Raw genomic sequence first — 27,673 nt, 5'->3', positions numbered from 1 at the left:
AACAGGAGCCCTACGTAAAGACCCCCCTCCCCCACCGCAAACAAACACTCACACACACCACTATTCTCAGAATAAAGAGCATAGCTACTGCTTTCCACGCTTCATGCACGTGAGAGTCAGTGGCGTGTTCACGTCGAGCTGCTGAATCACACGCCGCCTCACCTTCGCACTCCTCGGCGGTGACCGCACACACGAGGCCGAAGAGCAGCAGCACGGCGGCGGGGGTCGCTCCGGACATGTCTGCGAAGGAACTTCAGCACTGACACAGCACCGGCTACTGAACACCCCACGACCAGCAGAACCACCTGCTCCAACCGTCAGCTGTTACTAAATTCGGAGAGGGGCGCTGATTGGTCGAAGGAGCTGTCAGTCCCCAGCCACAGGTCTTTATCCCTGTTTTTTCTTATTCTTTTATTATTGCACTTCACTCAGTTTCATTACAATTGTTTTTCTGTTGATGTTTTTTTTTATTCGTGTTACATTTCTTCTGTCTTTACTTCATTCAGTTTTTTACGTGCTCTGAGCTGTTGGAGGATGTATTTTATGTAAATAAAGTATTATTGTTATTATTATTACTAACAGTGTATGAATCCCCAAAGTGTAATTGATGTGATCCAGCAACGTACACACAACACAAGTGCAGTGAAATTAAGTAAATAATAATAATAATAATAAAATACAATTAAAATATATGGCATTGAAATGTTATACAATAGAAATAATACAAATATAAACTATGGTGATGATGTCAGATGAGGTGGGGACAATTTGCTATTTTCATTCATTTATTCATTCGCTGTCTGTGAGCCTTATCCAGTTCAGGGCGGCGGTGGGTCCGGAGCCTACCAGTCCTTCACAGGGCGACACACACTCACACCTACAGACACTTTGAGTCTCCAATCCACCTACCAACGTGTGTTTTTGGAGTGTGGGAGGAAACCAGAGCAGCCAGAGGAAACCCACAGGGAGAACACACCACACTCCTCACAGACAGTCACCCGGAGGAAACCCACGCAGACACAGAGAGAACACACCACACTCCTCACAGACAGTCACCCGGAGGAAACCCACACAGACACAGAGAGAACACACCACACTCCTCACAGACAGTCACCCGGAGGAAACCCACACAGACACAGGGAGAACACACCACACTCCTCACAGACAGTCACCCGGAGGAAACCCACGCAGACACAGGGAGAACACACCACACTCCTCACAGACAGTCACCCGGAGGAAACCCACGCAGACACAGGGAGAACACACCACACTCCTCACAGACAGTCACCCGGAGGAAACCCACGCAGTCACAGGGAGAACACACCACACTCCTCACAGACAGTCACCCGGAGGAAACCCACGCAGACACAGGGAGAACACACCACACTCCTCACAGACAGTCACCCGGAGGAAACCCACGCAGACACAGGGAGAACACACCACACTCCTCACAGACAGTCACCCGGAGGAAACCCACGCAGACACAGGGAGAACACACCACACTCCTCACAGACAGTCACCCGGAGGAAACCCACGCAGACACAGGGAGAACACACCACACTCCTCACAGACAGTCACCCGGAGGAAACCCACGCAGACACAGGGAGAACACACCACACTCCTCACAGACAGTCACCCGGAGGAAACCCACGCAGACACAGGGAGAACACACCACACTCCTCACAGACGGTCACCTGGAGTGGGACTCGAACCCACAACCTCCAGGACCCTGGAGCTGTGACAGAGGCACTACTAAACTGGCCAATTCATGTTTTGTTTTATAGTTGTGTGTTGTGATCATTTTATGCTTGTGTTTGTTGTAGCTGTAATAACTTACTGTATGTTAATGTAAGGTGACCTTGAGTGTCATGAAAGGCGCCAACAAATAAAATGTTTTATTATTATTATTATTAAAATATAATATGTATAATTATTATCTTTTATTAAACATTTATATTGAACCTGACACCTATACTCGCTTTATTCAGGTGAACTCCATTTCTGTTTATTATTTATATATCATCTAGAAAAGCTGCACTGCGTTGTGTTCACTTCTGTTGTGCTGTTTCTTGTCCTGTCCGGCAGATGGCGATGCGAAAGTGTGCAATTGGACGAGGACGTAGAGCCTAGGATTTAAGGGATTGGAACACGCCCTCTGTCCCTCCGGGTGAAGAGCGGTAGCGCAGTGTGTTTCCGGCCGAGAGAGAGAGAGAGATGGCGGCTATCGGGGTTCACTTCGGATACACATGTGCCTGTGCAGCGGTCTTCAAGGTAAAGCGAGTGTATTACTGAGTGAGTGAGTAACAGTTCGTTAGTGAATGAGTGTGTGTGTGTCTTAGTGAACGAGTGAGTAAGGGTTAGTGAGAGTGAGTGAGTGTGTGTGTTAGTGAGTGTGTGTGAGTGTGTTAGTGAGAGTGAGTGTGTGTGTGTTAGTGTTAGTGAGAGTGAGTGAGTGTGTGTGTTAGTGAGTGAGTGTGTGTGTTAGTGAGTGAGTTTGTGTTAGTGAGTGAGTTTGTGTTAGTGAGTGAGTGTGTTAGTGAGTGAGTTAGTTAGTTAGTGAGTGAGTTAGTTAGTGAGTGTGTGTGTGTAAGTGAGTGAGTGTGTTAGTGTGTGAGTGTGTTAGTGAGTGTGTTAGTGTGAGTGAGTGAGTGAGAGTGTGTGTGTTAGTGAGAGTGAGAGTGTGTGTGTTAGTGTTAGTGTGAGTGAGTGTGTTAGTGTTAGTGTGAGTGAGTGTGTGTGTGTGTTAGTGAGAGTGAGTGTGTGTGTTAGTGAGAGTGAGTGTGTGTGTGTTAGTGAGAGTGAGTTTGTGTGTTAGTGAGAGTGAGTGTGTGTGTTAGTGAGAGTGAGTGAGTGTGTTAGTGAGTGTGTGTGTCTTAGTGAACGAGTGAGTAAGGGTTAGTGAGAGTGAGTGAGTGTGTGTTAGTGAGTGAGTGAGTTAGTGAGAGTGAGTGAGTGTGTTAGTGAGAGTGAATGTGAGTGTATTAGTGAGTGAGTGAGTGTGTGTGTTAGTGAGAGTGAGTGTGTGTGTGTGTGTTAGTGAGTGTGTGTGTGTTAGTGAGTGAGTGTGTTAGTTAGTGAGTGAGTGTGTGTGTTAGTGAGTGAGTGAGTGTGTTAGTGAGAGTGAGTGTGTGTTAGTGAGAGTGAGTGAGTGTTAGTGAGAGTGAGTGTGTGTGTTAGTGAGAGTGAGTGAGTGTATGTGTTAGTGAGTGTGTGTGTCTTAGTGAACGAGTGAGTAAGGGTTAGTGAGAGTGAGTGTGTGTGTGAGTGAGTGTGTGTGTTAGTGAGTGTGTGTGTCTTAGTGAACAAGTGAGTAAGGGTTAGTGAGAGTGAGTGTGTGTGTGAGTGAGTGTGTTAGTGAGAGTGAGTGTGTGTGTTAGTGAGAGTGAGTGTGTGTGTGTGTGTTAGTGAGAGTGAGTGTGTGTGTGTGTGTGTGTGTTAGTGAGTGTGTGTGTCTTAGTGAACAAGTGAGTAAGGGTTAGTGAGAGTGAGTGTATGTGTGAGTGTGTGTGTTAGTGAGAGTGAGTGTGTGTGTTAGTGAGAGTGAGTGTGTGTGTGTTAGTGAGAGTGAGTGTGTGTGTGTGTTAGTGAGAGTGAGTGTGTGTGTTAGTGAGAGTGAGTGAGTGTGTGTGTTAGTGAGAGTGAGTGAGTGTGTGTGTTAGTGGGTGTGTGAGTGTGTTAGTGAGTGGGTGTGTGAGTGTGTTAGTGAGTGGGTGTGTGTGTGCGTTAGTGTGAGTGAGTGTGTGCGTTAGTGTGAGTGAGTGTGTGTGTTAGTGTGAGTGAGTGTTAGTGTGTTAGTGAGAGTGAGTGTGTGTGTGTTAGTGAGAGTGAGTGTGTGTGTGTGTTAGTGAAAGTGAGTGAGTGTGTGTTAGTGAGAGTGAGTGAATGTGTGTGTTAGTGAGTGAGTGTGTGTGTTAGTGAGTGTGTGTGTCTTAGTGAACGAGTGAGTAAGGGTTAGTGAGAGTGAGTGAGTGTGTGTGTGAGTGTGTGTTAGTGAGAGTGAGTGAGTGTGTTAGTGAGAGTGAGAATGAGTGTGTTAGTGAGAGTGAGTGTGTGTGTGTGTTAGTGAGAGTGAGTGTGTGTGTGTTAGTGAGAGTGAGTGTGTGTGTATTAGTGAGTGTGTGTGTGTTAGTGAGTGTGTGTGTGTTAGTGAGAGTGAGTGAGAGTGAGTGAGTGCGTGAGTGAGAGTGAGTGAGTGCGTTAGAGTGAGTGAGTGCGTTAGAGTGAGTGAGTGCGTTAGTGAGAGTGAGTGAGTGCGTTAGTGAGAGTGAGTGAGTGAGTGTTAGTGAGAGTGAGTGTGTGTGTGTTAATGAGTGAGTGTGTTAGTGTGAGTGAGTTAGTTAGTTAGTGTGAGTGAGTGAGTGTGTTAGTGTGAGTGAGTGAGTGTTAGTGAGAGTGAGTGAGTGTTAGTGAGAGTGAGTGAGTGTTAGTGAGAGTGAGTGTGTGTGTTAGTGAGTGAGTGTGTGTGTTAGTGAGTGTGTGTGTCTTAGTGAACGAGTGAGTAAGGGTTAGTGAGTGAGTGTGTGAGTGAGTGTGTTAGTGAGAGTGAGTGAGTGTGTTAGTGAGAGTGAGTGAGTGTGTTAGTGAGAGTGAGTGTGTGTGTGTGTTAGTGAGAGTGAGTGTGTGTGTGTGTGTTAGTGAGAGTGAGTGTGTGTGTGTTAGTGAGAGTGAGTGAGTGTGTGTTAGTGAGTGAGTGAGTGTGTGTTAGTGAGTGAGTGTGTGTGTGTTAGTGAGTGAGCGAGTGTGTGTGTGTGTTTTTGTGAGTGACTGTGTTAGTGTTAGTGAGTGAGTGAGTGTTAGTGAGAGATTGAGTGGGTGTCTTCCACTGTCTCCTCTCACTGCCCAGTGTCTCCACTATCTCCTTTCACTGTCCAGTGTCTCCACTGTCTCTGCTCACTGTCCAGTGTCTCCACTGTCTCTGCTCACTGTCCAGTGTCTCCACTGTCTCTGCTCACTGTCCAGTGTCTCTTCTCACTGTCCAGTGTCTCCACTGTCTCCTTTCACTGTCCACTGTCTCTTCTCACTGTCCAGTGTCTCCACTGTCTCTTCTCACTGTCCAGTGTCCCCACTGTCTCTTCTCACTGTCCACTGCGTCATCTCACTGTCCAGTGTCCCCACTGTGTCTTCTCATCTCACTGTTCACTGTCTCCACTGCCACCGTATACTGGAAAACCTCTACACTTAGACTGTACTCCATCTGTTGCTCTGCATACTTTTTAGCCCTCTTTCCCCCTGTAAGTCACTGGCCAGGATGGATGATTCTGGTGGGTGCCTAACAGTGAAGGGTCTAAACTTCAGCAGCACTGCTGTATCTGATCTGAATGTTAATGAGCTGATGAGACTCAGTGACGGATCTTGGCTGCGGTTCTTTCAGGATGGACGCGCAGATGTTGTGGCCAATGACGCAGGAGACCGGGTTACTCCTGCTGTGGTGTCATACAGAGACACTGAACAGGTACTTTTTAACCTCAACACTGCTCAACCGCTACTTTAACCCCACCACTGCTCGACCGCTACTTTAACCCCACTACCGCCCGGCCGCTACTTTAACCCCACTACCGCCCGGCCGCTACTTTAACCCCACTACCGCCCGGCCGCTACTTTAAGCCCACTACCGCCCGGCCGCTACTTTAACCCCACTACCGCCCGGCCGCTACTTTAACCCCACTACCGCCCGGCCGCTACTTTAACCCCACTACCGCCCGGCCGCTACTTTAAGCCCACTACCGCCCGGCCGCTACTTTAACCCCACTACCGCCCGGCCGCTACCTTAACCCCACTACCGCCCGGCCGCTACCTTAACCCCACTACCGCCCGGCCGCTACTTTAACCCCACTACCGCCCGGCCGCTACTTTAAGCCCACTACCGCCCGGCCGCTACTTTAACCCCACTACCGCCCGGCCGCTACTTTAACCCCACTACCGCCCGGCCGCTACTTTAACCCCACTACCGCCCGGCCGCTACTTTAAGCCCACTACCGCCCGGCCGCTACTTTAAGCCCACTACCGCCCGGCCGCTACTTTAAGCCCACTACCGCCCGGCCGCTACTTTAAGCCCACTACCGCCCGGCCGCTACTTTAAGCCCACTACCGCCCGGCCGCTACTTTAAGCCCACTACCGCCCGGCCGCTACTTTAACCCCACTACCGCCCGGCCGCTACTTTAACCCCACTACCGCCCGGCCGCTACTTTAAGCCCACTACCGCCTGGCCGCTAATTTAACCCCACTACCGCCCGGCTGCTACTTTAACCCCACTACCGCCCGGCCGCTACTTTAAGCCCACTACCGCCTGGCCGCTAATTTAAGCCCACTACCGCCCGGCCGCTACTTTAAGCCCACTACCGCCCGGCCGCTACTTTAACCCCACTACCGCCCGGCCGCTACTTTAACCCCACTACCGCCCGGCCGCTACTTTAAGCCCACTACCGCCCGGCTGCTACTTTAACCCCACTACCGCCCGGCCGCTACTTTAAGCCCACTACCGCCCGGCCGCTACTTTAAGCCCACTACCGCCCGGCCGCTACTTTAAGCCCACTACCGCCCGGCCGCTACTTTAAGCCCACTACCGCCCGGCCGCTACTTTAACCCCACTACCGCCCGGCCGCTACTTTAACCCCACTACCGCCCGGCCGCTACTTTAACCCCACTACCGCCCGGCCGCTACTTTAACCCCACCACCGCTCGGCCGCTACTTTAACCCCACTACCGCCCGGCCGCTACTTTAACCCCACTACCGCCCGGCCGCTACTTTAACCCCACCAACGCCCGACCGCCACTTTAACCCCACCAACGCCCGACCGCCACTTTAACCCCACTACCGCACGACCGCTACTTTAACCCCACTACCGCCCGGCCGCTACTTTAACCCCACTACCGCCCGGCCGCTACTTTAACCCCACTACCGCCCGGCCGCTACTTTAACCCCATTACCGCCCGGCCGCTACTTTAACCCCACTACCGCCCGACCGCTACTTTAACCCCACTACCGCCCGACCGCTACTTTAACCCCACTACCGCCCGACCGCTACTTTAACCCCACTACCGGCCGGCCGCTACTTTAACCCCACTACCGGCCGGCCGCTACTTTAACCCCACTACCGCCCGGCCGCTACTTTAACCCCACTACCGCCCGGCCGCTACTTTAACCCCATTACCGCCCGGCTGCTACTTTAACCCCACTACCGCCCGGCTGCTACTTTAACCCCACTACCGCCTGGCTGCTACTTTAACCCCACTACCGCCCGGCTGCTACTTTAACCCCACTACCGCCCGGCTGCTACTTTAACCCCACTACCGCCCGGCCGCTACTTTAACCCCACCAACGCCCGGCCGCTACTTTAACCCCACCAACGCCCGACCGCTACTTTAACCCCACCAACGCCCGACCGCTACTTTAACCCCACCAACGGCCGACCGCCACTTTAACCCCACTACCGCACGACCGCTACTTTAACCCCACTACCGCCCGGCCGCTACTTTAACCCCACTACCGCCCGGCCGCTACTTTAACCCCATTACCGCCCGGCCGCTACTTTAACCCCACTACCGCCCGACCGCTACTTTAACCCCACTACCGGCCGGCCGCTACTTTAACCCCACTACCGGCCGGCCGCTACTTTAACCCCACTACCGGCCGGCCGCTACTTTAACCCCACTACCGCCCGGCCGCTACTTTAACCCCACTACCGCCCGGCCGCTACTTTAACCCCATTACCGCCCGGCCGCTACTTTAACCCCACTACCGCCCGGCCGCTACTTTAACCCCACTACCGCCCGGCTGCTACTTTAACCCCACTACCGCCCGGCTGCTACTTTAACCCCACTACCGCCCGGCTGCTACTTTAACCCCACTACCGCACGGCTGCTACTTTAACCCCACTACCGCCCGGCTGCTACTTTAACCCCACTACCGCCCGGCTGCTACTTTAACCCCACTACCGCCCGGCTGCTACTTTAACCCCACTACCGCCCGGCTGCTACTTTAACCCCACTACCGCCCGGCTGCTACTTTAACCCCACTACCGCCCGGCTGCTACTTTAACCCCACTACCGCCCGGCTGCTACTTTAACCCCACTACCGCCCGGCTGCTACTTTAACCCCACTACCGCCCGGCTGCTACTTTAACCCCACTACCGCCCGGCTGCTACTTTAACCCCACTACCGCCCGGCCGCTACTTTAACCCCACTACCGCCCGGCCGCTACTTTAACCCCACTACCGCCCGGCCGCTACTTTAACCCCACTACCGCCCGGCTGCTACTTTAACCCCACTACCGCCCGACCGCTACTTTAACCCCACTACCGCCCGACCGCTACTTTAACCCCACTACCGCCCGGCTGCTACTTTAACCCCACTACCGCCCGACCGCTACTTTAACCCCACCAACACCTGTAGGGGTGGAGACTAATGTCCTGGAGTCCACAGTCACACACAGCGCCAGGCTCCAGTTTCCTTGACACAGTGTGTTCCTCAGAACAGTTCGGTTTTATAAAAAAAACATGATAAAAAAAAAAAAATGATGGAAATGAGCTGATATTTTCTTTATTTCCCTCAGAAAGAGTCATTGCCTCTAACCGTTATATCACCCCCTGCAGGATCAGGAGATTATTACCACATCTAGAACTGACTGAGCACCCCTGTGTCCAGATGTGAGTGTGGTGTACAGCAGGAACATCACTGTAAGACTCTGGGTGTGATTCAGTTTCCCGATTTGTCTTTCCACAGATCGTAGGGATAGCGGCGAAGCAGGGAAGGATCCGGAACGCAGCCAACACCGTAGTGAAAGTGAAGCAGATTCTCGGCCGGCGGTACGTCACCTAGCTTTTTTTTCTTCTTTCTTTCTTTTTTTTTTTTTTTTTGGTGGAGGTTAATGATAAAAGGGATGAGAAAGAGCTGAACAGAAGTGTTTTATAAACAAAGAACACTTTTATTGATGTTTTTTTATTATTATTTAAATAAGTATCTTTGCAAATCAGCCACAAATTTAAAGGGAAACTGAAATGGAATTTGGAATGTAGTTTATTTCCTTAATATTCAACCAAACAGGAACAATGTGGAGGAACAGATTTGACCTGAGGGTGAAAAAGGGGAGGGATCCATCAGATTCAGGGTTAAAAAGCTCAGCTGAGGGAGAATAGATCCTATGTCCTTGCTACACTGGACTTTGCATTGCAGAAACACTATGTATCTTTCAGGGAGGGTAGGAAATTTGTAAAAATTGTGATGGCCAGAGACATCTGGCCACAACACAAGGAATTTGTTTTTGGTTCCTGCCACACTCAGTGCTAATAGACACTATTCCACAGTAGTACTAACACACACAGTAATACCTGTAAACCCTGCGTTTGTTTTATTTATTATAATAATGATATTAAAGATGGTGTTCTTGCCGTAGGTACGAGGACCCAGAGGCAAAGGCACACATTGAGGAAAGCAAGTGCACAGTAAGTGTTTCAGTGGGAGATACAGAAGTTATGACTGGATTATTCCTTCAGAGTCGAGAAACAGTCGACGATTTAACTCCACTCAGTCCAATCTAACTTTACTTATAAAGCACTTTAACACTTTCACAAAATACCAAAATGCTGTACAAAAAAAAAAATACAAAACAATATAACAATACATTACAGAATAAAAACAAGTATAAAAACACTCCTATTTAATCTATACATGCTTCCTCTTGGCCAAATTCCACAGGACTATCACAGCAATGCAGATGATAACTTGGCCCTGTCCCCCATATGACTCTGGTTAGTGTTAGGAAAGGGACACAATTTCTACATTTGAATAAAGATAAAACAGAGATTATTCTATTTGGGGGCAGCAGTGAAACACAGATTGGTTGCGTATCTGGACTCGAGAGCCGTCAAATCTAAAGAACTGTGTGTATTAACCTTGGTGTGTTCATGGACTCAGATCAGTTTTGGTCTCATATTAAAGCGGTAACTAGAACATCATTAAGGGATTTTCTGAATAAACCAGAGCTGGAGAAACTTATCCATGCCTTTATTTCTAGCATTGATTACTGTAATGGTCTCTTAGCTGGACTTCCACAAAAGACCATTAAACAGCTTCAGCTGATTCAGACCACAGCCGCCAGACACACTCAGAGCAAAAGAAAAGCCCCCCCCCCCAATCCTGACTCAAGTGGAGAATAAACTCAGAGAAGCAGCACTAAGCTCGTGTGCCACTGTAAACCAGAACCAGACTCACTGAGAACTTGCATTGCCCTGCCTTAATTATGACCTGTGGCTGATCCGTTTTATTTATCACTTTATTTATTACTATTTAATGGAGATACTCATTCTCTCTCTTTTTAAGATTGTCAATAAAGGTGGTGAGCCCAGGTACGAACTCGATTTGGAAGAAACGGAGAAGTACGTTTCTCCTGAAGAAGTCGCCAAATTGATCTTCCACAAAATGAAAGGTGCGTGGTCGTGACTCAGACACTAAAATGGTTCTGAATCGATAAAGTAATCAGAGAAGCCATGTTTACAAACTGGAGTTGTGCCTCGTAGCTGTTATAGTAAAGTTGTGTTCTTTCTGCAGAGACGGCTCAGTCGGCTTTGGGCTCTGACGTTAAAGATGCTGTCATCACTGTGCCCTTTGAGTTTGGGGAGATGCAGAAGAATGCATTGAGGTACACTGACACAGCTCCCCAGTCCTGAACATTTCTTGGTCATAGTGCATGTGTAAAACGGGCTGTGAAAACAGAAACTAAATGTTACAGAGCCCTACTTTAACGGTGAGATCACTTGCTGATTATTAATAATTGTTTGTTTCAGGAATGCTGCAGAGGGGGCTGGGTTCAACGTGCTGCGGTTGATTCATGAACCCTCCGCTGCCCTGTTGGCTTATGGCGTCGGACAGGAGTCTCCGACAGGGAAGAGGTGTGTCTCCGTGTTTCGTCTCCCAACAGAAAAAAATACACCCCATCTCATACAGTTCCTCGGGTTAGAGTTACAGAGTATGGCTAAAGGCCTCTGTGCTTTGTCTTCAGTTTATTAAAGACACAGATAAACCCTTTATTTAAAATGAAAAGTGGCATTGTTTCACCTGAAGTTTCTGTAACTCTGTGTTCTCCCCGTTCAGCCATGCTCTGGTTTATAAACTCGGCGGGACGTCGCTGAGTGTGACAGCTCTGGAGGTGAATAGTGGGATGTACCGAGTCCTGGCCACACACACAGACCACAGCATCGGAGGGGAGAGTTTTACACAGGCACTGGCACAGCATCTGGCTGCGGAGTTCAGGAAGTATGTGTAAAGAGAGAATCTGTGCATGAACTGAGGGTTCTGGGTCGGGACTGAGTGAGAGGGTGTTGTGTGGGGACTGGATAAATACTGCAGGGATGAGCGAGTGGGGAATGGGTGGACACTGATGGTCCTGAGTGAGTGGGGACTTGGTAAGTACTGGGAACTGAGTGGGTTCTGATGGTCCTGAGTGGGCTGGTATTGGTTTGCACGCAGATGTGTCTGATGTCCGTGTGTGTCTCCAGGGTGTATAAACACGATGTGAGCGGAAATCCCAGGGCGATGATGAAACTGATGAACAGCGCTGATTTAGCCAAACACACCCTGTCCACTCTGGGCAGTTCCAACTGCTTTGTGGACTCTCTGTACGACGGCATGGACTTTGAGTGCAATGTATCCAGGTAAACTCTAATCTAACCCCAACCTTAATCTACTCTTATTCTAAACCCTGCAAAGTCGTTCTACGAGACTGAAAATCCCAGTGTGTTATGAAAGTTACATTGGTGTTGGTTCACAGAGCTCGCTTCGAGTTGATCTGCTCCAGCCTCTTCAGTAAGAGCATCCAGCCAATCAGAATCCTCCTGGAGCAGGTCACCCTCTCCACTTCAGACGTCAACACGGTAAACATGGAGAGCGCTTTATTTATGCGCATTCTTTATAGGAAACATGCAGCAGGTTGTGTCACTGCCACAGGGCTTCATTAACGTGTGCACTCCCCTCTGCAGTAACTCTTACAGTTCTCTACTTTCTCCTGAAGGTGGTCTTGAGCGGGGGCTCGGCGCGAATTCCCAAGCTGCAGCAGATGATCCGAGACCTGTTCCCAGATGTGGAAATGTTGTGCTCCATCCCCCCCGACGAAGTGATTCCAGTGGGTGCGGCCATGCAGGCCGGGATTCTCGTGGGGAAGGAGAGTCTGGTTCTGGATGAAGACTCCATCACTGTGGACTGCTGTGCCAGTGACATCATGGTTAAGGTGAACAAGAAATCGCCGGCCTCCTCTGTTTACGTCCTGCAGTGTGTAGTGGTCTTTAATGTAAGAGAATTCAGGCGAAGATTCACCCATTGAGGACACGTTCAATTGTTTTAGAAAAGCAAAAAGTTAAATAGGATGTCGTGGAGCACCTGCACATGAACTTCCACTAACGTAACTCCGTTGAACAGTGACTGCAGGGTGCCCAGATCTGTCACAGTAGCCCTCACTGAGCAGAGAGACAGAGAGAGGGGAAAGTATCCCACAGAGAGACCAGCTACGCTCTGTAGGACTCACCATCTCCTGCTGAAGTCACAATCTTTGGTTCAGTGCTGAGCTCCGTGTTGGAGTTGTGTGTCTCTGATGAACACATCTGACTGACACACGACTTTCTGTCTCGCAGGAGGTGGATGAGTCTGGAGCAGATATTTTTACAGTTTTGTTTCCTTCTGGCACCCCCCTCCCTGCGCGCCGACAGCACACACTTCAGGGTCCTGGCAGCATGACCTCTGTGTGTCTGGAGTTGTTCCAGGCTCAGAAACCTCTAGCACAGGTCAGACTTCTACATCCATGTCTCCCATGTGAAAACACACACATACACTGTGTCTGTGTCATTTCTGATTCCTGAATGTTGCATTTTCTCGTCTGTTCTACAGATAGTTCTCAGGGACCTGGAGCCCAAGGAAGAGACGCGTGACATTGTCACAGTGGCTACAATGAAAAGGTAATTCTTTATTAATTACATTATTTTTGAAGGTGGGAAAAATGACCTGGAATTCACCTGCACCCAGGGACAGAGTGTTACTAGTGAAGATGATGAGCTGGACCTGATCTCGTGTCAGTCTTATGGCTGCACCCAAAATGAAAAGTTTCTACTGTAAACCCTTATCTGTGGGTAAATATTTCCTCACACTGTCCCCTGTCCTGACCCTGAGTAAAGACCGTCCCCTCGGGGTGTCCTCGTCCGCCGTCCCCTGTCCTGACCCTGAGTAAAGACCGTCCTCGTCTGCCCTCCCCTCTGTCCGCACTAAGCACTGACAGCACTAAGCTACAGCAGCTTATTCTTTATCTGCTGCAGGCTGTTCTTACTAATGAAGCTCTTAGCCGTAACACACTTCTGTGTTGGATGGGCTTCACTTCTGAGTCCAGGTTCCATTTGATGGTTTCCCTCTCGCTCTGAGGCAGATTTTCCTGACACTGTTTCCCCAGCGGCACTCACTCCTTTTCTGTGAAGCCGCACTGTGTTGACAGCAGTTGTAAAAAAACAAAAACAAAAAAAAAACCACTATAAACAAAACTGAATTGAGTGGATGAATTAACCGTCTTTTCTTTCACTTTCAGAGACGGCTCACTGCACGTCACCTGCATGGAGCAAAGCGGCGGCAGGTCGGAGGCTGTTACCATAGCAACAGCTGCAGCAGCATCATAGCTTTCCCCCTCAAACATCTGTGAAGGGCGATGGGGAGCAGTGTCTCACTTGTCATAGAGATCACATTCACCTCAAGCTTGTTCCTTCAGTGCTGACATTTCAATAAAACCTTTTTTACACTAAACATTTTAATGTGGTGTTTCTGATCCAAACAAACCTCAAATAAGATTCCAGAGCGCCGAGCTCTTAATCAGATGTTCTTGATTTCTTGAAGAAAAGCAAATTCAAGGTGTTCTTGGTAATTTCAGTCACTGTGCCCTCCAGTGGTCAAGCAGGTGAATCACAACCACGCAGCAGTTCCAGTGCAGTTTCCCAGACAGGATCTCTGTCATTACCCAGAATGCACATGCACTGATGGTGTTGATAAAATGTCTTATTTTTGTATTTTACAGATGGTTTGTACCAGTTAGAAAACAAAAAAATCACCTACTGTACCTTTTGATCACAGACTCCTGCAGCTGACATCGACGTTAAAGCAGTAGGGCTCTGGTTCTAGACTGAGACCGTTGCTCCAGAGAAGCAGGTGTTTCTTCACAAAGGGGAGGTAACGTACGTGTGTGGTTTTCTGGTACCACCCTCTGAGCAGATGCAGCTGTACCCTAGTGTTTGGGAGGCTTTGTGTTTGTCGAATGGTGAGACGGTTTCCAGCTTCAAACATCTGCTCACATTCTTCACTGCTCAGACAGCGGAGGACGCCCTGCTTTATGGGTTTTTTAAATTTGAGGCTCATTAAAACTAAATAATTAAGGTGTAATTCCACATGTTCCTAACAGGGTTGGGGTGGAAGAGAGGGGGAAGTAGGGGGGAGGGAGAGAGAGGGGGGTGGAAGGTATGTAGGATGGTGTAAGGCACAATAAGAACCAACAACAAAGTTATGAAGATGTACCACGCTGGTGGAACGAGCTTCCAAGCACCATCAGAGCAACAGAAACCCTCTCTGCATTCAAGAAATCATTGAAAACCCAGCTCTTCCGAGAGTATCTCTTGCACTGAATGTCTTTCTTTAATGCACTTATTACTTCATGCGTATTGCACTCAATGTAAGGTATCGTGCTGTAGTTCGAATGTTAGATCTTTTTGTAAGTCGCTTTGGATAAAAGTGTCTGCCAAATGCATAAATGTAAGAGTTTGGTGGGTTTTAAACGGAGCTGTCGTTTCTGTTTTGTAAACATCCCTTCACCACCACAATTCACCATTTCAATAAAACCTTCTGGATTTGATCCGTACTCAGTTACAGCCGCTCTGTGCAGAACAAAACCTTCCCTCCCCTCTGACCTCATCTCCATTTTCTGAAAAAGGCCCTGGTTCTTTTCTCCTGGGAGTTCCACTCTCTCAGCCCCTCAGTCCTCTCTGGTCACTCTGTAGCTCCAGAGTCACACATTAGTGTCCATCTGTGCCTCCCCCTTTCCCCCTATTCTTCAATATTCAGGGTCCCCACAGGAGAGAGTGGACAGTGAGTGCAGAAACATTAAAGTGGCTGTTAAACCTATGGAATGGTAAGTGGACAGTAATAAACAAAAAACAGACCCTCATTTGCATATTTCAGAACAGCAGCTAGACAGAACCCTGCTGACCTCTCCGTAAGACAACGTCCTCTCCGGCCGCCAGCTTCCTGTACAGCTCCTTCAGCTCGTCCGGGGGCGGGGCCCTGGAGCCCGGCGTCTGCGGCAGGTCAAAATCAGATGACACCTGAGAGTCTGATGTCACGTCCGCACCGTCTGCTCCATCTGTTGTGTCCGTACGCCCGTCACCGCGAGGATCGGACCCTGCTCTGCGGCCGGTCGGTCCAGTGGGTCTGTCACTACGCTGTGGGGTGCTGCTGCTGACCTCTGGCTGGACCGGCACAGTGTCCAGTTGGCTGGGGTTTTCAGAACCTCCATCTGATATGTGTGTAGACTGAGAAGACCACAGGTGACCCGACTCCTCGTCCTCGTCAAAGAGTTCAGGCGACTGCGAGGTCGTGTGGTACGTGGACACGGTCCGACAATTCTGACTGGTGTCCAGCTCGCAGCTTTCATCAGTCAGTGCCGGCTCCGCTGTGAAGAAAGTGTCCCAGTGAGGCGGGGCTGGCTGTGGAGAAAGCGAGTGGGGCTGAGTGTGTGAGTGAGGCTCATCTAACTGCGTGCAAGTAGGAGACAGCGGGACGTCCCCGGACGAGTGACCTCTAGGGCGAACATCAGCCTCAGAACCGAACTGCCCCTCCTCCTCCTCGTCCTCGTCATCGTTGGACTCTGTACAGTCCACGTAGTTGAAGGTCTGGGCGATGGGGCCGAGCTCGGGGAGGGGCTGTACCTCGTTTTCATCAGGAGCTGTAGTTTCGGGGCTGTTCTCGGGTCTGACCTTGTTCAGAATCGGTTTCTTTCTCCTAGGAGCCACAGCAACATCCCCAAACAGCTCCTCATCACTGTCCGAGTCTGAGAACACACACATTCACACACACAGTGTTCATTACAATTCACTCAGATCCAGTTCCTCCTTAGATTTGACTGCAGCATTTGACACGGTTAATCACAGCACACTCATCTCCTGTCTCTCGGGTATTGGCATCACTGACACGGCACCTTCCTGGTTTATTTCCTACTTTACCAATAGATCAATTGTTGCTCTTGGCACACACAAACCTTCCCCTAGTACTGTTACACAAGGTGTTCCCCAAGGTTCAGTCCTAGGCCATATACATGCTTCCACTTGGTCAGATCATCCGCAGCCATGGTCTTAATTACCATTGCTATGTAATGCACTCAAATATACGTGAGCACCGAAAATACCGCCACTCTTCCCCACTCAGGACTTATTTCCTGCGTTTGGGATCTGAGACCAACTTTTTGAAACTCACCACAGAAAAAACGGAAGTCTTGCTCGTTGGCCCCAAGTCCACTTTATCAAACACTTCTGATACTACACTTAACTTTGACGGTGTGGCTGTAAAAATGTAGTTATACTTTTGGACTCCTCTCTTTCCTTCAAACCTCATATTAAGGCCCTAACCAAAACATCCTTTTTCCATCTACATCGTATACTGATCGCCTTCGTCCCCTGCTTTCTATTAAAAATGCTGAGATTCTGGTCCATGCGTTCATCTCCTCCCGTTTAGACCACGGTAATCCTCTCTTCTTTGGCCTTCTAAGACCATACATTCCCTTCAGAACTCTGCTGCTCTGGTCCTCTCTTATTCAAATAAATCAGCTCATACCTCCCGTTCTTCACCAGCTCCAGTGGCCACCGTCTCGCTCCGTATTCAGTTTAAAGTTCTCCTGCTCACATACAAAGCTCTGCACGGCGTGGCGCCAGCCGACCTTTCTGAACTTTTACACCCGCACTGTCCTACAATGTCACTGAGGTCCTCTGAGAGTGTTTTTTGTCAAGACCCAAATTTAAATTAGTTACCACTGGTGGTAGACCATTCAGTGTGAGGGCTCCAAGCTCTGGAATTTTTACCACAAAGTCTTCGTCTCTGCTCTTTATTTTCTGCTTTTAAATCCCAGCTAAACCTCCCTCTTCTCTCAGAACTTCTGCACTTTAAGTGTGCGTTTTCCTTTTTTTTTTTTTTTTGTGTAAAACAACCTTGGTTATAAGAAAGCTGCTATATAAATGTAACGTTATTATTATTATTATTATTAAACATGTTTCGCTGAAGTATAAACCTGACGGGCAGACTGTCTGTTACCTGAGGGAATTACTTTCAGTGAGTTTCAAACGGAGAGGGATTTACGGCAGTGACTGAGGGTTTGTGGCTGTCATGGTCAACAGTTTCCATGGCAACACCTCAGCAAACAAAGCTGTTTCACAGTGGCCTTAATGGATATTATAATAAACACACAAAAAAAGAGAATATCACTGGAGCAAGGAGGAGAAGTGTTTTCTTTTAAAAGAAAGGGAAAGGAAAGCGCAGGGCAGTCAGGAGCTGTAAACAGTGGGAACACATGGTGGCGCTGTGTGAGTGTCTGACATCATCTTCCAGCTCGTCAGTGACATCATAAATCTAACAACGTTCAAATCTGTCTCTTAACAACTGCTCATCGCTAAGAGCGTCTCGAAAAGTTCACCCATGAACACGATCAGCTTCACAACTCTGCGGTGTTAAAGGGATGATCCCGCAGTTAAATCATTGTCCACTGCGTCATTATCTGGACGTTAGCATTATTCTAGGAACTGACCACACTCTCCTCACTCTCGCGTCCCTCTCGCTCTCTCCGGCGAACTGACCACACTCTCCTCACTCTCGCGTCCCTCTCGCTCTCTCCGGCGAACTGACCACACTCTCCTCACTCTTGCGTCCCTCTCGCTCTCTCCGGCGAACTGACCACACTCTCGCGTCCCTCTCGCCCTCTCCGGCGAACTGACCACACTGTCCTCACCCTTGCGTCACATTATTCTCACACTTCATGGCTGTGTCTGAAATGTCTGTAGCTCTGTAAAATTATTTACTAATGTAGTAAACAGTCATGTGTCAAAGTAAATGTGACAAAGTTTTACTGGCAGTTTTTACGTACACATTTTTAAAAAGGGCATAAATTAAAATTAACTACACGAACTGTCTGGAATTTATAAAAATATGTTTGATCTGAAGTGGTTTGACCACGTAGACGCAGACAGCAGACGCTGAAACTGGTAAAAGAACTCAACCAACAGAGAACTGAAAGACTGTGACTGGTGCAAGGGCACAGCGTAAGGCGCGTGAGCAGTTTGAGGAGGAATAACCGAGGCTTGTGTGGGTACCTTGTGATGGACACCGTGCTCTTGGCCGTTTCAGCTTCCCGAGTGGTTTATAGGTGACCTCACCGTTTCCAGATTTGTTTCTGCACATGGGCTTCAATCTGAAAAAAGAAACTCAATTCAAACTAAAAGACAAAATGTTAGACCCTCAGTTTCACAGTTTCCTCTTTTCCCACAGTTTCACACAGTGCCCCAATCTCACCCAACACCAGCAGAGACACGAGGAGCAGGTTTCCTCCAAGAGACAGCCATCTCCACTGCGCCTTTACACACTGCTGCTAACACCACGCCTCTGGACAGCTCAACACGCTTGGGGGAGGCTAACAGTTGTTGTTTTTGTAATTAGGGGAGACAGAGGGCCATTGTGCTCTCAGATAAACCAGCAATCTCCCTACGACAGGAACCACGCTGAGACACTCCCTCACAGCACTTACCACCAGAAATCACAGCAAACACTTACAGCTCAGTGACCTCCTCCACGCTCCGGCCCAGAGGAACCACGCTGGGAGAAATATTCACGGGTGAGATGTAGGAGAGGAAGTCTTTGATCTGATTACACAGGAAAGGACAGATGTTATTAACACAGACTTCAGGTAACACTCACATTCTGGATGTAGAAACTATCACAAGATTCTCACCTCTGAGTAAGAGGAATGGAAAGAGAAGCACGCCCTGTAGGAACTCCCTCCCATCCTGAAACAGACGGTTCACCATAAGAAACTAACGTGAGTCGTGTTACAGCAGCGAACATTAAATACACTTTACAGCTGCAGCTCAGAGGACACTTCACTGTGAAAAAATACACAGCGGATGCCGGGGGGGGGGGGGGCTAGATGGGAGGTCAGGATATCTGTCTTTCTCCAGTCCGACAGAATACAGTGCAACTTAGAATCAGAAATTATTTCCTCTTTGAAACCGCAGCATTCAAACACTGCGTCAGAAAACACAGATTCAGATAGTCAGGGTTTCTGACATCACACACTCGAGGACCCAATCCCGCATGTCCTAAATGAAGGTGTGTGAAGGTGTTCAGTTACAGCTAAGACACAACTTCTGTATCTGAACTCAGGAGGTGCTGTAACTGACCTTTTAAACATTAATACAGCAGTAAATGATATTACGTTGCTGTTTGTTGAAATGTTCAGCGGAACTGAATTCACTTCTGTTTCTACAGAGAACCTGCCGAAGGCCGGTGGAAACGGTCTGCACTGGTTAATACAGGAGCGTGTTCGTGTAGATGTTGCCTTTACCTGACGATGACTTTGGTCTTCCGGGTCCGTTCCCCGAACCACATGGTGGAGGGCTTGATGCTGATGATGCGCAGCGGTGAGCCGCCCGGAGCTCTGCAGCCACACGGCAGCCTGTTGGCTCTGAAAAGTTCCTCGTCCTGTCACACAGCACAGCAATAGCATCAGCTTCTCACAGGAACACGGTCTGAAAGTGATTAGCGGACAGTGAGTGGGACGTGCCTTTGGGTGTCTGCAGGCGTGGATCTGCGTCGCCCTGTTGGTGGTCACGTGACACAGGATCTCAGGCATCTTCCTGTACATGTCCAGGCTGTTGACGTGGACCTAGGACACGGACACAGAGGTTCATACGGTGGCAGTCAGCACGCCACAAGGTTGTTCGTAGAAGACTCTGACCTGTGCGCCGAACTCCTCTCCCAGGTTGGTGAAGAGGTATTCGTAGCCATACGCCGCTTTACAGTTCAGCCAGACGACGTGATACGGGCTCTGACAGATCCAGTCCTGAACCAGCTCCCGGATCCCAATCAGACAGGCCTCCTACAGGGGACACGAGGGGACACCATTAAAGCCCCCCTCCAGCGAGTGTAGCAGGGGTGGGAGCAGAGAGCTAAGATTATTATTATTATTATTATTGTTATTATAACACACAACTGTGTTTAGTCATTATTGATGTTTGTGGCTTTTCCTTCACTGTTAGTTCATTTACATTTTATTCATCTGCTTCATTCTATTATTATCTTCATTTTTATTTTGATAAAGTGTCTAAATGAAATATTTAATAACGATGAGGGCCATGTTCATGAAACATTAACTACGTAGAGTCAGTTCTCGGATTAAATATGAAGCACTTCTGGAGAGTGGAGAATAAGGGGATCAGAAGATTCATATTCTTCTTTGTTTTTATTTGAGCCTTTGTCCCGGTCAGTGTTGTGTTATTGAATAAACACAGCGTACGCTGCCAGAGCCTGCACCTTTAAAAACATGGTGTCAATGAGCAGAAAAACTTCTGCACGCCATGAAACACGAGTCAAAGCAGCACGAGCGACAGTGAGAGATCTTAGAGGGGTGTTGAAGGGATCTTAGTGAGTCTTAGATCTTAGAGGGTCTTTAGGGGGTCTTTAGAGGGATCTTAGACAGGTGTTAGGGAGATCTTAGAGAGGTCTTATCGCTGCGATGTGCACACACAGTAAAACCGAACAGCTCCTCACCCTGCTGGGGATCTGATAGAACTTGGGATCGTAGAAGGTCGTGTCCAGATACACACTCTGAATGTCTTTTACTCTGAAAGAACAAGGACAAAGACATTTAGAGGCGACTTCTTTCAATGGAAGTCTCTGGAAAAAGATTTTAAAGTGGAACTTCAACATTTTCCACATTGGAACCGTACTAAACTCCTACAGAATGATTTATAGATGCCATTCATTACAGTAACTCTTCCAGTGTTAACGTTTATTAAAATGACTGTTTTGCAGAACAGTAAAAATCACATGAATTTATGAAGCTCATTACATCACCCTTTAGATTCCTAAAAATATCATTTAGAAAACATAACGGCAAATAACAGCTCCTTTTCTTAGCGCAGGTCTGAGTTTTCTAGCTGTGATTCGGCTTTCTCTCTTCTTCATAGATTTGGACCAAAGAGCTCCAGTTTGTCACTGGTTTCTAAAAAAGGAAATTTACATATTTACATTTACATTTTACATTTATGCATTTGGCAGACGCTTTTATCCAAAGCAACTTACAAAAGAGGATCTAACATTTGAACTACAGCACGATTTATACAAAGTACCTTACATTGAGTGCAATATGCAGGAAGTAATAAGTGCATTAAAGAAAGACATTCAGTGCAAAAGATACTCTCGGAAGAACTGGGTTTTCAATGATTTCTTGAATGCAGAGAGGGTTTCTGTTGCTCTGATGGTGCTCGGAAGCTCGTTCCACCAGCATGGTACCAGAGAGGAGAACAGCCTCGACTGACCTGTACGGGGGGTTGGTCGTGTTAGTAGGCGCTCCTTTGAGGAACGGAGAGGGCGGGCGCTAACGTATGGTTTTAAGAGTCTATTGAGGAAGATGGGAGCAGAACCAGTGAATACTCTGAAGGCCATCATTAGTGATTTAAATTTGATGCGAGCAGCTAAGGGTAGCCAATGCAGCTCAACTAATAGGGGCGTGACATGTGCTCTTTTAGGCTGGTTGAAGACCAGGCGTGCTGCCGCATTCTGGATCATCTCACCTCAAATCACCTCAAATCAATGGAAACTGATGTGTTTCAGTGAATTTCAATCATTTGTGTCACTCAGAGTGAAATGTGAGAAAATGTGATCTTTAAACTTGTGTGAAGTAAAGATTTAAGCCCCAGAAAATCACTCGATCCCTCCTTCAGCACAACAACCTCCTTCTGAAATAAACTGATATTCTTTAGTGGCTTTTCCTACAGTCGACCTCTAACTGAGCAAATCAAACCTGGAGGATGTGAAAAGGGGTCAGACCAAACTGACGAGATGTGCTCGGCACCTGTCTCCAGAGTGTAGGTGCTCCATCCGTGCCGCACCTCCGACAGCCAGCCGGAAGTCTCCTGTGTACAGCACCGTGCCCTGAGCGCCCTCGAACAGAAACCTGCAGGAGGACAAGGCCAGACAGAGGCCCTTTAATAAACAGTATTTTACATCTGTGAAATGTGTTAAAAGACACCGTCTGCAGTTACTCACATGACCGATCCGGGGCAGTGACCGGCCGGGAGTAAAGTAACAACAACATCCTCCGACTGAAAGCGCAGAGAGAGCACACGTGAGAAAATACACACCGATGCATTTACATTTACAGCGTTACTCAGACGCTCTTATCCAGAGAGACTAGGCCCCGGGGAGGACGCGAGGACCGTCCCAGCCTTGGTGTCACCAAAGACCAAACCGGTGAGGTACATTCAGAAAGATCAGGGTAACTTTAACTCTCACCTCCCCAGTGACCTCGTCTATCAGGGAGATGTGTGTGGGACTGTCCAGTTCCAGTGCGACCTGAAATCACATATTAAAGTCATTTGTAAATGGTCTTCCCTTATGATGTTTCTGAAGAAACTCAAAAACAGACTGCAGCTTACGATGTGATTCTCCCAGAAGCTGTATTTCCGGTTACTCAGCAGGAGCTCCTTTGTGACAAACGAGCAGTACAGCTTCACCGTTAAACTAGAACCGGAACACAACAAAACACTCAGTCAGTGGTGACCCCCCTCCCACCACGAGCCCCACAGCAGTGTTCTCCCCCTGTGTAAACAGCCCCTGTTCAGAACGCCCGCTTTCAGCACCTGTTCCTTTAAATGATAATGAGCCGCTCGCTGTTCACCCCGACCCCGAGCGCACAGCAGTGAGGAGCGAGGAGCAGAAGCTCTGGTTTTTAGCCGTTTTCACTCTGTTCTCTTTCTTCTCCGTTTTTACTCAGTGCTCTTATTTCTCCGCGCTCGTTGTGTCTGTTTTGCTGAGTTTAACCTCGTCTTTGCGCTCTCACATAAACACGGGTCCAGCGCTGTGATTGGTCAGACTCAGACGAGGGGGCGGGGCCATTCTATAGTCTCTGCACGATCAGAATCAGAACGGCTCGTTAGGCACCGTGTGGGGGTTGGTGGCCTCCTTACACACGTGAACACGCCCCAAAAAAGTTTTTTTTCACACTACATCTCCTTTAAGGATTGTGTGTACATTTAGGAAAGACAGAGAGGGAATTCTTACCAGAACTTCAGTTTCCTTTTCAGCAGTGGTCCTTTTAATCCCTTCATATGATCTGCAGGGAGAACACTATATTAAATCTTTCCATAAACTGTATCTTTTCATTGTTTACTGGTACATTACTGTATCACTGTCCGTGACGTCTAGAACATTTAAAATTAAAATAAAAACTAAATTCCGTGCAGTGTTCATTCTTCTGAAGCTTAATTTAAAGTCAGAGCCACAAAACAACTCAGTTGTACTTTGTAAATACATCGATCAGCCACAACATTACGGCCACCTCCTTCACCGCCCATTCTCTCAGCTACAGGTCCCTACCCAGCGCAGCTCAGACTCTGGTGTCATTTTACCTTGTTTTGTACCTTACCTTTATGGCAGTGAGACAGAAAGTAAGCTCTGGCGTGTAGGTTCTCCTTGTCAAAGCGGTCAATGGAGACGGTAGAGTATTCTTTCATTCGTCCAGGGAACGAACTCATTCTAAATATCCCTAGCTTCCTTAGCTCTGAGCTCAGCGAAAAGACCCTAACCCTAACCCTATAAACTGTAACACTTTCACACACGTCCCCTCAGTCCACAGCTCTACAAAACACAGCACTGAGAAGAAATGCTGCCACAAACGACTCAACACAACACTGACAACTTCAACCAGAGCTTCGCCTCAGCACCAACGTCATTTCGAAACTAAGGCTGAGTCCCAAACTGCTCCGTCTCCCCTAAGTAGGGACTACATAGGTCGCAAAACAATGTCTTCTACATCAAAAATGACTGTATCCGTCAAATCTAAAGTCTTCACACGTCAACCATTAGCTTCAGCACCAAACACATAAAAGCAGGTGCATTAATCTGGGACGTAGAACCATAAAAACACAGATAGTGCACTAACTAGGGAACAAGAGCCGTCTCAGAGGCGCCGCTAGGGTTAGAACAACGCTGTGAACGATGGGTAGCACAGCGACATCTGGTGGTTCAGGTCAGAGTTTTATAGCTGTAAATGTTATCAGACGTCGGTAAATCATTCACACGCCTTTATTTTTGAAGCATGTCACGTTGTTATCATCATCATCATCCTTTTCTTCTCCGCTTCTCCATTTCAGGGTCGCGGTGGCAACAGGGCAATTAAAAATAAAAAAAACTATACACTATTTATGTAAAGGATTATAGACAGTTGTTGAATTCAGTTTAATAAATTGTTAAAAGTATCTTACAAAATTTCACATGGCTCTGTCAAATCCTCGCAACGTTCACTGCTGGGTTCGGTTACGGTTGGCCAACCCAGAGCTGTGACGTCACTGTTGCTAGGAGACCTGCAACAAGCTACAAACTCACAACAAGCCGCAGAGCATCAGCGACCCATCGTCCAGTAACACCAGGTCTGTTCTAGGAACGGCGTTCCCCCTCCGACTCCTCACTAACACCAGGTCTGTTCTAGGAACGGCGTTCCCCCTCCGACTCCTCACTAACACCAGGTCTGTTCTAGGAACGGCGTTCCCCCTCCGACTCCTCACTAACACCAGGTCTGTTCTAGGAACGGCGTTCCCCCTCCGACTCCTCACTAACACCAGGTCTGTTCCCTAAAGGGGTTCTGACTGTTTTTTTACGGCTTATTAAAGTAACACTGATTGTCGGTTACAGCGCCCCCTGTCGAGGGTGTGGGGGTATAACGGGCAGTGAGTGAAGGGTCAGCTCTTGAAGTTGATGTTGAAGGGGAAATGGTGAGTGAGGGTCTGAAAGCCACTCTGTGATGGTTGTAATGTTTTGGTCGGTGTGTGAAATAAACCACTGCTGTGTCTCACGCTGACACTCGGGCCAAACGTCTGATTTCTTTTTATTGTTATAATGTGTAGTGTAAATATGTAGGTATTTATTTTTACTGAGTTAGAGTTAATGTTTATGGATTCTGTAGAACTGCACCATGCTGCAGCAGGTGGTGTCTCTGTCACAGCTGCAGGGTCCTGGAGGTTGTGGGTTCGAGTCCCACTCTGGGTGACTGTCTGTGAGGAGTGTGGTGTGTTCTCTCTGTGTCTGCGTGGGTTTCCTCTGTGTGCTCCGGTTTCCTCCTACGCTCCAAAAACACGTTGGTGTCTGTAGGTGTGAGTGTGTGAGTGAATGTGTGAGTGTGTGTTGCCCTGTGAAGGACTGGGGCCCCCTCCACAGTGATTGCAGTAGGTTCCTGACCCACCACCACCCTAATAAGGATTACAGACAATGAATGAGTGATGCAGTGAAAATTAAAGGTTGAGTCAGTACCTGCCAAACGTGGAGAGGGGGCCACAAGTTCATGAGCCTGTCGATGGTTGTCCATCTGTGGTCCTTTTTGGGTCTGTAATGACCACTGCACATCCGGAACACCCCACAAAACCGACCAAAACATTATAAGCATCACAGTGAGGCCCTCAGACCCTTACACGGACTCCTACACTGATTTATCCTGCTCCAACATCAAGAGCTGACCCTTCACTCACTGCCCGTTATAACCCCCACATCCTCGGCAGGGGGCGCTGTAACAGACCATCAGTGTTATTTCACCTGGCTGTTCAGGGGACTTGGGTAGAACCCGAGTAAATGAAACTAGTTACGACCCACTTCTGTTATTTTGTTACGGTGGTACGACTGGATCAGACACAGCAGGGCTGCTGCAGATTTGAAATATTATAAAATTATAAATGAACTATAAACTGGTTTTCTGTAGCCTTCCATGCTGTTGTTGTCACTTGATACTTTGTGAAGTCTGGTTTATAACGTGGTGTAGCTCTTGTTCCAGGTTGACATCCCGCTGCACCACGTCCGAACCATGTCCTGTGCGGGTTTATTGGACGGAAACGCCAAACCTAAGTCCATGAGCCGAGCAAAGCAGTGGACAGATGAGGTGGAGAACCTCTACCGCTTCCAGCAGGCGGGATACAGAGATGAGACGGAGTACAGACAGATCAAACAGGTGGAGGTAACTAACTACTGTTTTAACTGTTTCTCACCTCAGGAGTCGTCCAGTCAGACTGTCCCCACACTGTCCCCTCTCTCAGTTCCACTGTCCCCTCACTGTCCCCTCTCTCAGCTCCACTGTCCCCTCTCTCAGCTCCACTGTCCCCTCACTGTCCACTCTCTCAGTTCCACTGTCCCCTCACTGTCCCCTCTCTCAGCTCCACTGTCCCCTCTCTCGTCTCCACTGTCCCCTCTTTCAGCTCCACTGTCCCCTCTCTCAGCTCCACTGTCCCCTCACTGTCCCCTCTCTCAGCTCCACTGTCCCCTCACTGTCCACTCTCTCAGTTCCACTGTCCCCTCACTGTCCCCTCTCTCAGCTCCACTGTCCCCTCTCTCGTCTCCACTGTCCCCTCTTTCAGCTCCACTGTCCCGTCTCTCAGCTCCACTGTCCCCCTCCCTGTCTCCTCTCTCGTCTCCACTGTCCCCTCACTGTCCTCTCTCTATAGTCCATCTGTGGCTCTACATACTTTCTTACCCACCTTCCCCCCTGTTCCTCAGCGCTCAGGACCCCCACAGAGCAGGTGTGATGTGGTGGTGGATCATTCTCAGCGCTGCAGTGACACTGACGTGGTGGTGGTGTGTAAGTGTGTGTTGTGCTGCTGTGGGTGCTCTGTGGGTGTGAGGTAAATGGCTTGTAACCGTGGTCAGTAAATGCTTTTCCACAAAAGTATGTTAATAAAGTGGTGATAGGTTTAAGAGTCTGTTCTGAAATAAACACAAGCTCTGTTTGTTGCAGGTCGACCGTTGGCCAGAGACTGGGTTTGTGAAGAAGCTTCAGAGACGAGACAACACGTTTTATTACTATAACCGACAGCGAGAGTGTGAGGACAGAGAAGTTCACAAAGTGAAAGTGTATGCTTACTGACCCCACTGACCCCCTCCTCACTCCTCTCCAGCTCTTTTTCTTGGTACTTGATTAAAGTTTCTCATCTGCACCTAATGATCTGCTGTAATTAAAGTGTGTATTGTTTGTAGCCCTTATCCAGTTCAGGGTGGCGGTGGGTCCGGAGACTACCCGAAATCACTGGGCGCAAGGGGGAACACACCCTGAGGGGGCGCCAGTCCTTCACAGGGCGACACACACTCACACATTCACTCACACACTCACACCTACAGACACTTTTGAGTCTCCAATCCACCTACCAACGTGTGTTTTAGAAGAATGGGAGGAAAACGGAGCACCCAGAGGAAACCCACGCAGACACAGAGAGAACACACCACACTCCTCACAGACAGTCACCCGGAGGAAACCCACGCAGACACAGAGAGAACACACCACACTCCTCACAGACAGTCACCTGGAAGAAACCCACACAGACACAGGGAGAACACACCACACTCCTCACAGACAGTCACCTGGAGAA

General features: G+C 48.6%; 4 protein-coding genes across 9 annotated transcripts in view; 2 read left to right on the top strand and 2 right to left on the bottom strand.

The window, feature by feature from the left end:
* Positions 1–372, bottom strand: part of cdnf (cerebral dopamine neurotrophic factor) — a 10,448-nt gene extending 10,076 nt beyond the window's left edge. Inside the window, exon 1 of the mRNA XM_066667568.1 lies at positions 163–372. Coding sequence (XP_066523665.1) covers positions 163–238 — 76 coding nt within the window. The 5' untranslated portion in view covers positions 239–372. The remainder of the gene's footprint in view (positions 1–162) is intronic.
* A 1,745-nt stretch (positions 373–2,117) lies between these two features.
* On the top strand, positions 2,118–13,799 carry hspa14 (heat shock protein 14). The gene is made up of 14 exons (XM_066667567.1): positions 2,118–2,271; positions 5,372–5,452; positions 8,724–8,806; positions 9,394–9,442; positions 10,320–10,425; positions 10,548–10,638; positions 10,784–10,888; positions 11,091–11,252; positions 11,495–11,650; positions 11,767–11,869; positions 12,007–12,222; positions 12,623–12,772; positions 12,876–12,943; positions 13,561–13,799. The coding sequence occupies exons 1-14, from the start codon at positions 2,215–2,217 to the stop codon at positions 13,646–13,648; spliced, it is 1,515 nt and encodes a 504-aa protein (XP_066523664.1). The 5' UTR covers positions 2,118–2,214; the 3' UTR covers positions 13,649–13,799.
* Positions 13,800–13,960: 161 nt separating this feature from the next.
* On the bottom strand, positions 13,961–24,120 carry dclre1c (DNA cross-link repair 1C, PSO2 homolog (S. cerevisiae)). Of its 2 annotated transcripts, XM_066667564.1 has the most exons (14): positions 23,698–24,120; positions 23,334–23,385; positions 22,709–22,793; positions 22,566–22,625; positions 22,320–22,375; positions 22,126–22,227; positions 20,820–20,892; positions 20,008–20,148; positions 19,834–19,935; positions 19,615–19,751; positions 19,003–19,057; positions 18,825–18,913; positions 18,368–18,465; positions 13,961–16,062 (listed from the first exon to the last, which is right to left on the bottom strand). In XM_066667564.1, exons 1-14 carry the CDS (start codon positions 23,804–23,806, stop codon positions 15,203–15,205), a joined length of 2,019 nt encoding a protein of 672 aa, XP_066523661.1. In that variant the 5' UTR covers positions 23,807–24,120; the 3' UTR covers positions 13,961–15,202. The 2 variants fall into 2 exon arrangements, with proteins under 2 accessions (XP_066523661.1, XP_066523663.1); XM_066667566.1 differs by lacking the exons at positions 22,709–22,793; positions 23,698–24,120 and having other exon boundaries at positions 13,965–16,062; positions 23,334–23,347.
* Positions 24,121–24,565: 445 nt separating this feature from the next.
* On the top strand, positions 24,566–27,230 carry meig1 (meiosis/spermiogenesis associated 1). 5 transcript variants are annotated; one of them, XM_066669862.1, is made up of 4 exons: positions 24,566–24,700; positions 26,092–26,271; positions 26,808–26,932; positions 27,046–27,175. In XM_066669862.1, exons 2-4 carry the CDS (start codon positions 26,122–26,124, stop codon positions 27,074–27,076), a joined length of 306 nt encoding a protein of 101 aa, XP_066525959.1. In that variant the 5' UTR covers positions 24,566–24,700; positions 26,092–26,121; the 3' UTR covers positions 27,077–27,175. The 5 variants fall into 5 exon arrangements, with proteins under 5 accessions (XP_066525959.1, XP_066525957.1, XP_066525955.1 ...); XM_066669860.1 differs by having other exon boundaries at positions 24,635–24,796; XM_066669858.1 differs by having other exon boundaries at positions 24,635–24,892.
* Positions 27,231–27,673: the final 443 nt, after the last annotated feature.

This window comes from Hoplias malabaricus, chromosome 4 (assembly GCF_029633855.1).
Source record: "Hoplias malabaricus isolate fHopMal1 chromosome 4, fHopMal1.hap1, whole genome shotgun sequence".
NCBI lineage: Eukaryota > Metazoa > Chordata > Actinopteri > Characiformes > Erythrinidae > Hoplias > Hoplias malabaricus.
The sequence above is the reverse complement of the archived record's forward strand: the minus strand, read 5'-3'. Positions and strand labels throughout refer to the sequence as shown.

Bases quoted from the DNA above. Each gene is read 5' to 3' on its own strand.
- meig1 (XM_066669862.1), top strand. From the start codon at position 26,122: ATGTCCTGTGCGGGTTTATTGGACGGAAACGCCAAACCTAAGTCCATG. The intron at 26,272-26,807 runs GTAACTAACTAC...CCTGTTCCTCAG, and splicing joins GACAGATCAAACAGGTGGAG to CGCTCAGGACCCCCACAGAG. The intron at 26,933-27,045 runs GTAAATGGCTTG...TGTTTGTTGCAG, and splicing joins GGGTGCTCTGTGGGTGTGAG to GTCGACCGTTGGCCAGAGAC.
- dclre1c (XM_066667564.1), bottom strand. From the start codon at position 23,806: ATGAGTTCGTTCCCTGGACGAATGAAAGAATACTCTACCGTCTCCATT. The intron at 22,376-22,565 runs GTGAGAGTTAAA...CTGCGCTTTCAG, and splicing joins TAGACGAGGTCACTGGGGAG to TCGGAGGATGTTGTTGTTAC. The intron at 20,893-22,125 runs GTGCCGAGCACA...TTGTTCTTTCAG, and splicing joins CACCTACACTCTGGAGACAG to AGTAAAAGACATTCAGAGTG.
- hspa14 (XM_066667567.1), top strand. From the start codon at position 2,215: ATGGCGGCTATCGGGGTTCACTTCGGATACACATGTGCCTGTGCAGCG. The intron at 5,453-8,723 runs GTACTTTTTAAC...GTCTTTCCACAG, and splicing joins CATACAGAGACACTGAACAG to ATCGTAGGGATAGCGGCGAA. The intron at 9,443-10,319 runs GTAAGTGTTTCA...TCTCTTTTTAAG, and splicing joins TTGAGGAAAGCAAGTGCACA to ATTGTCAATAAAGGTGGTGA.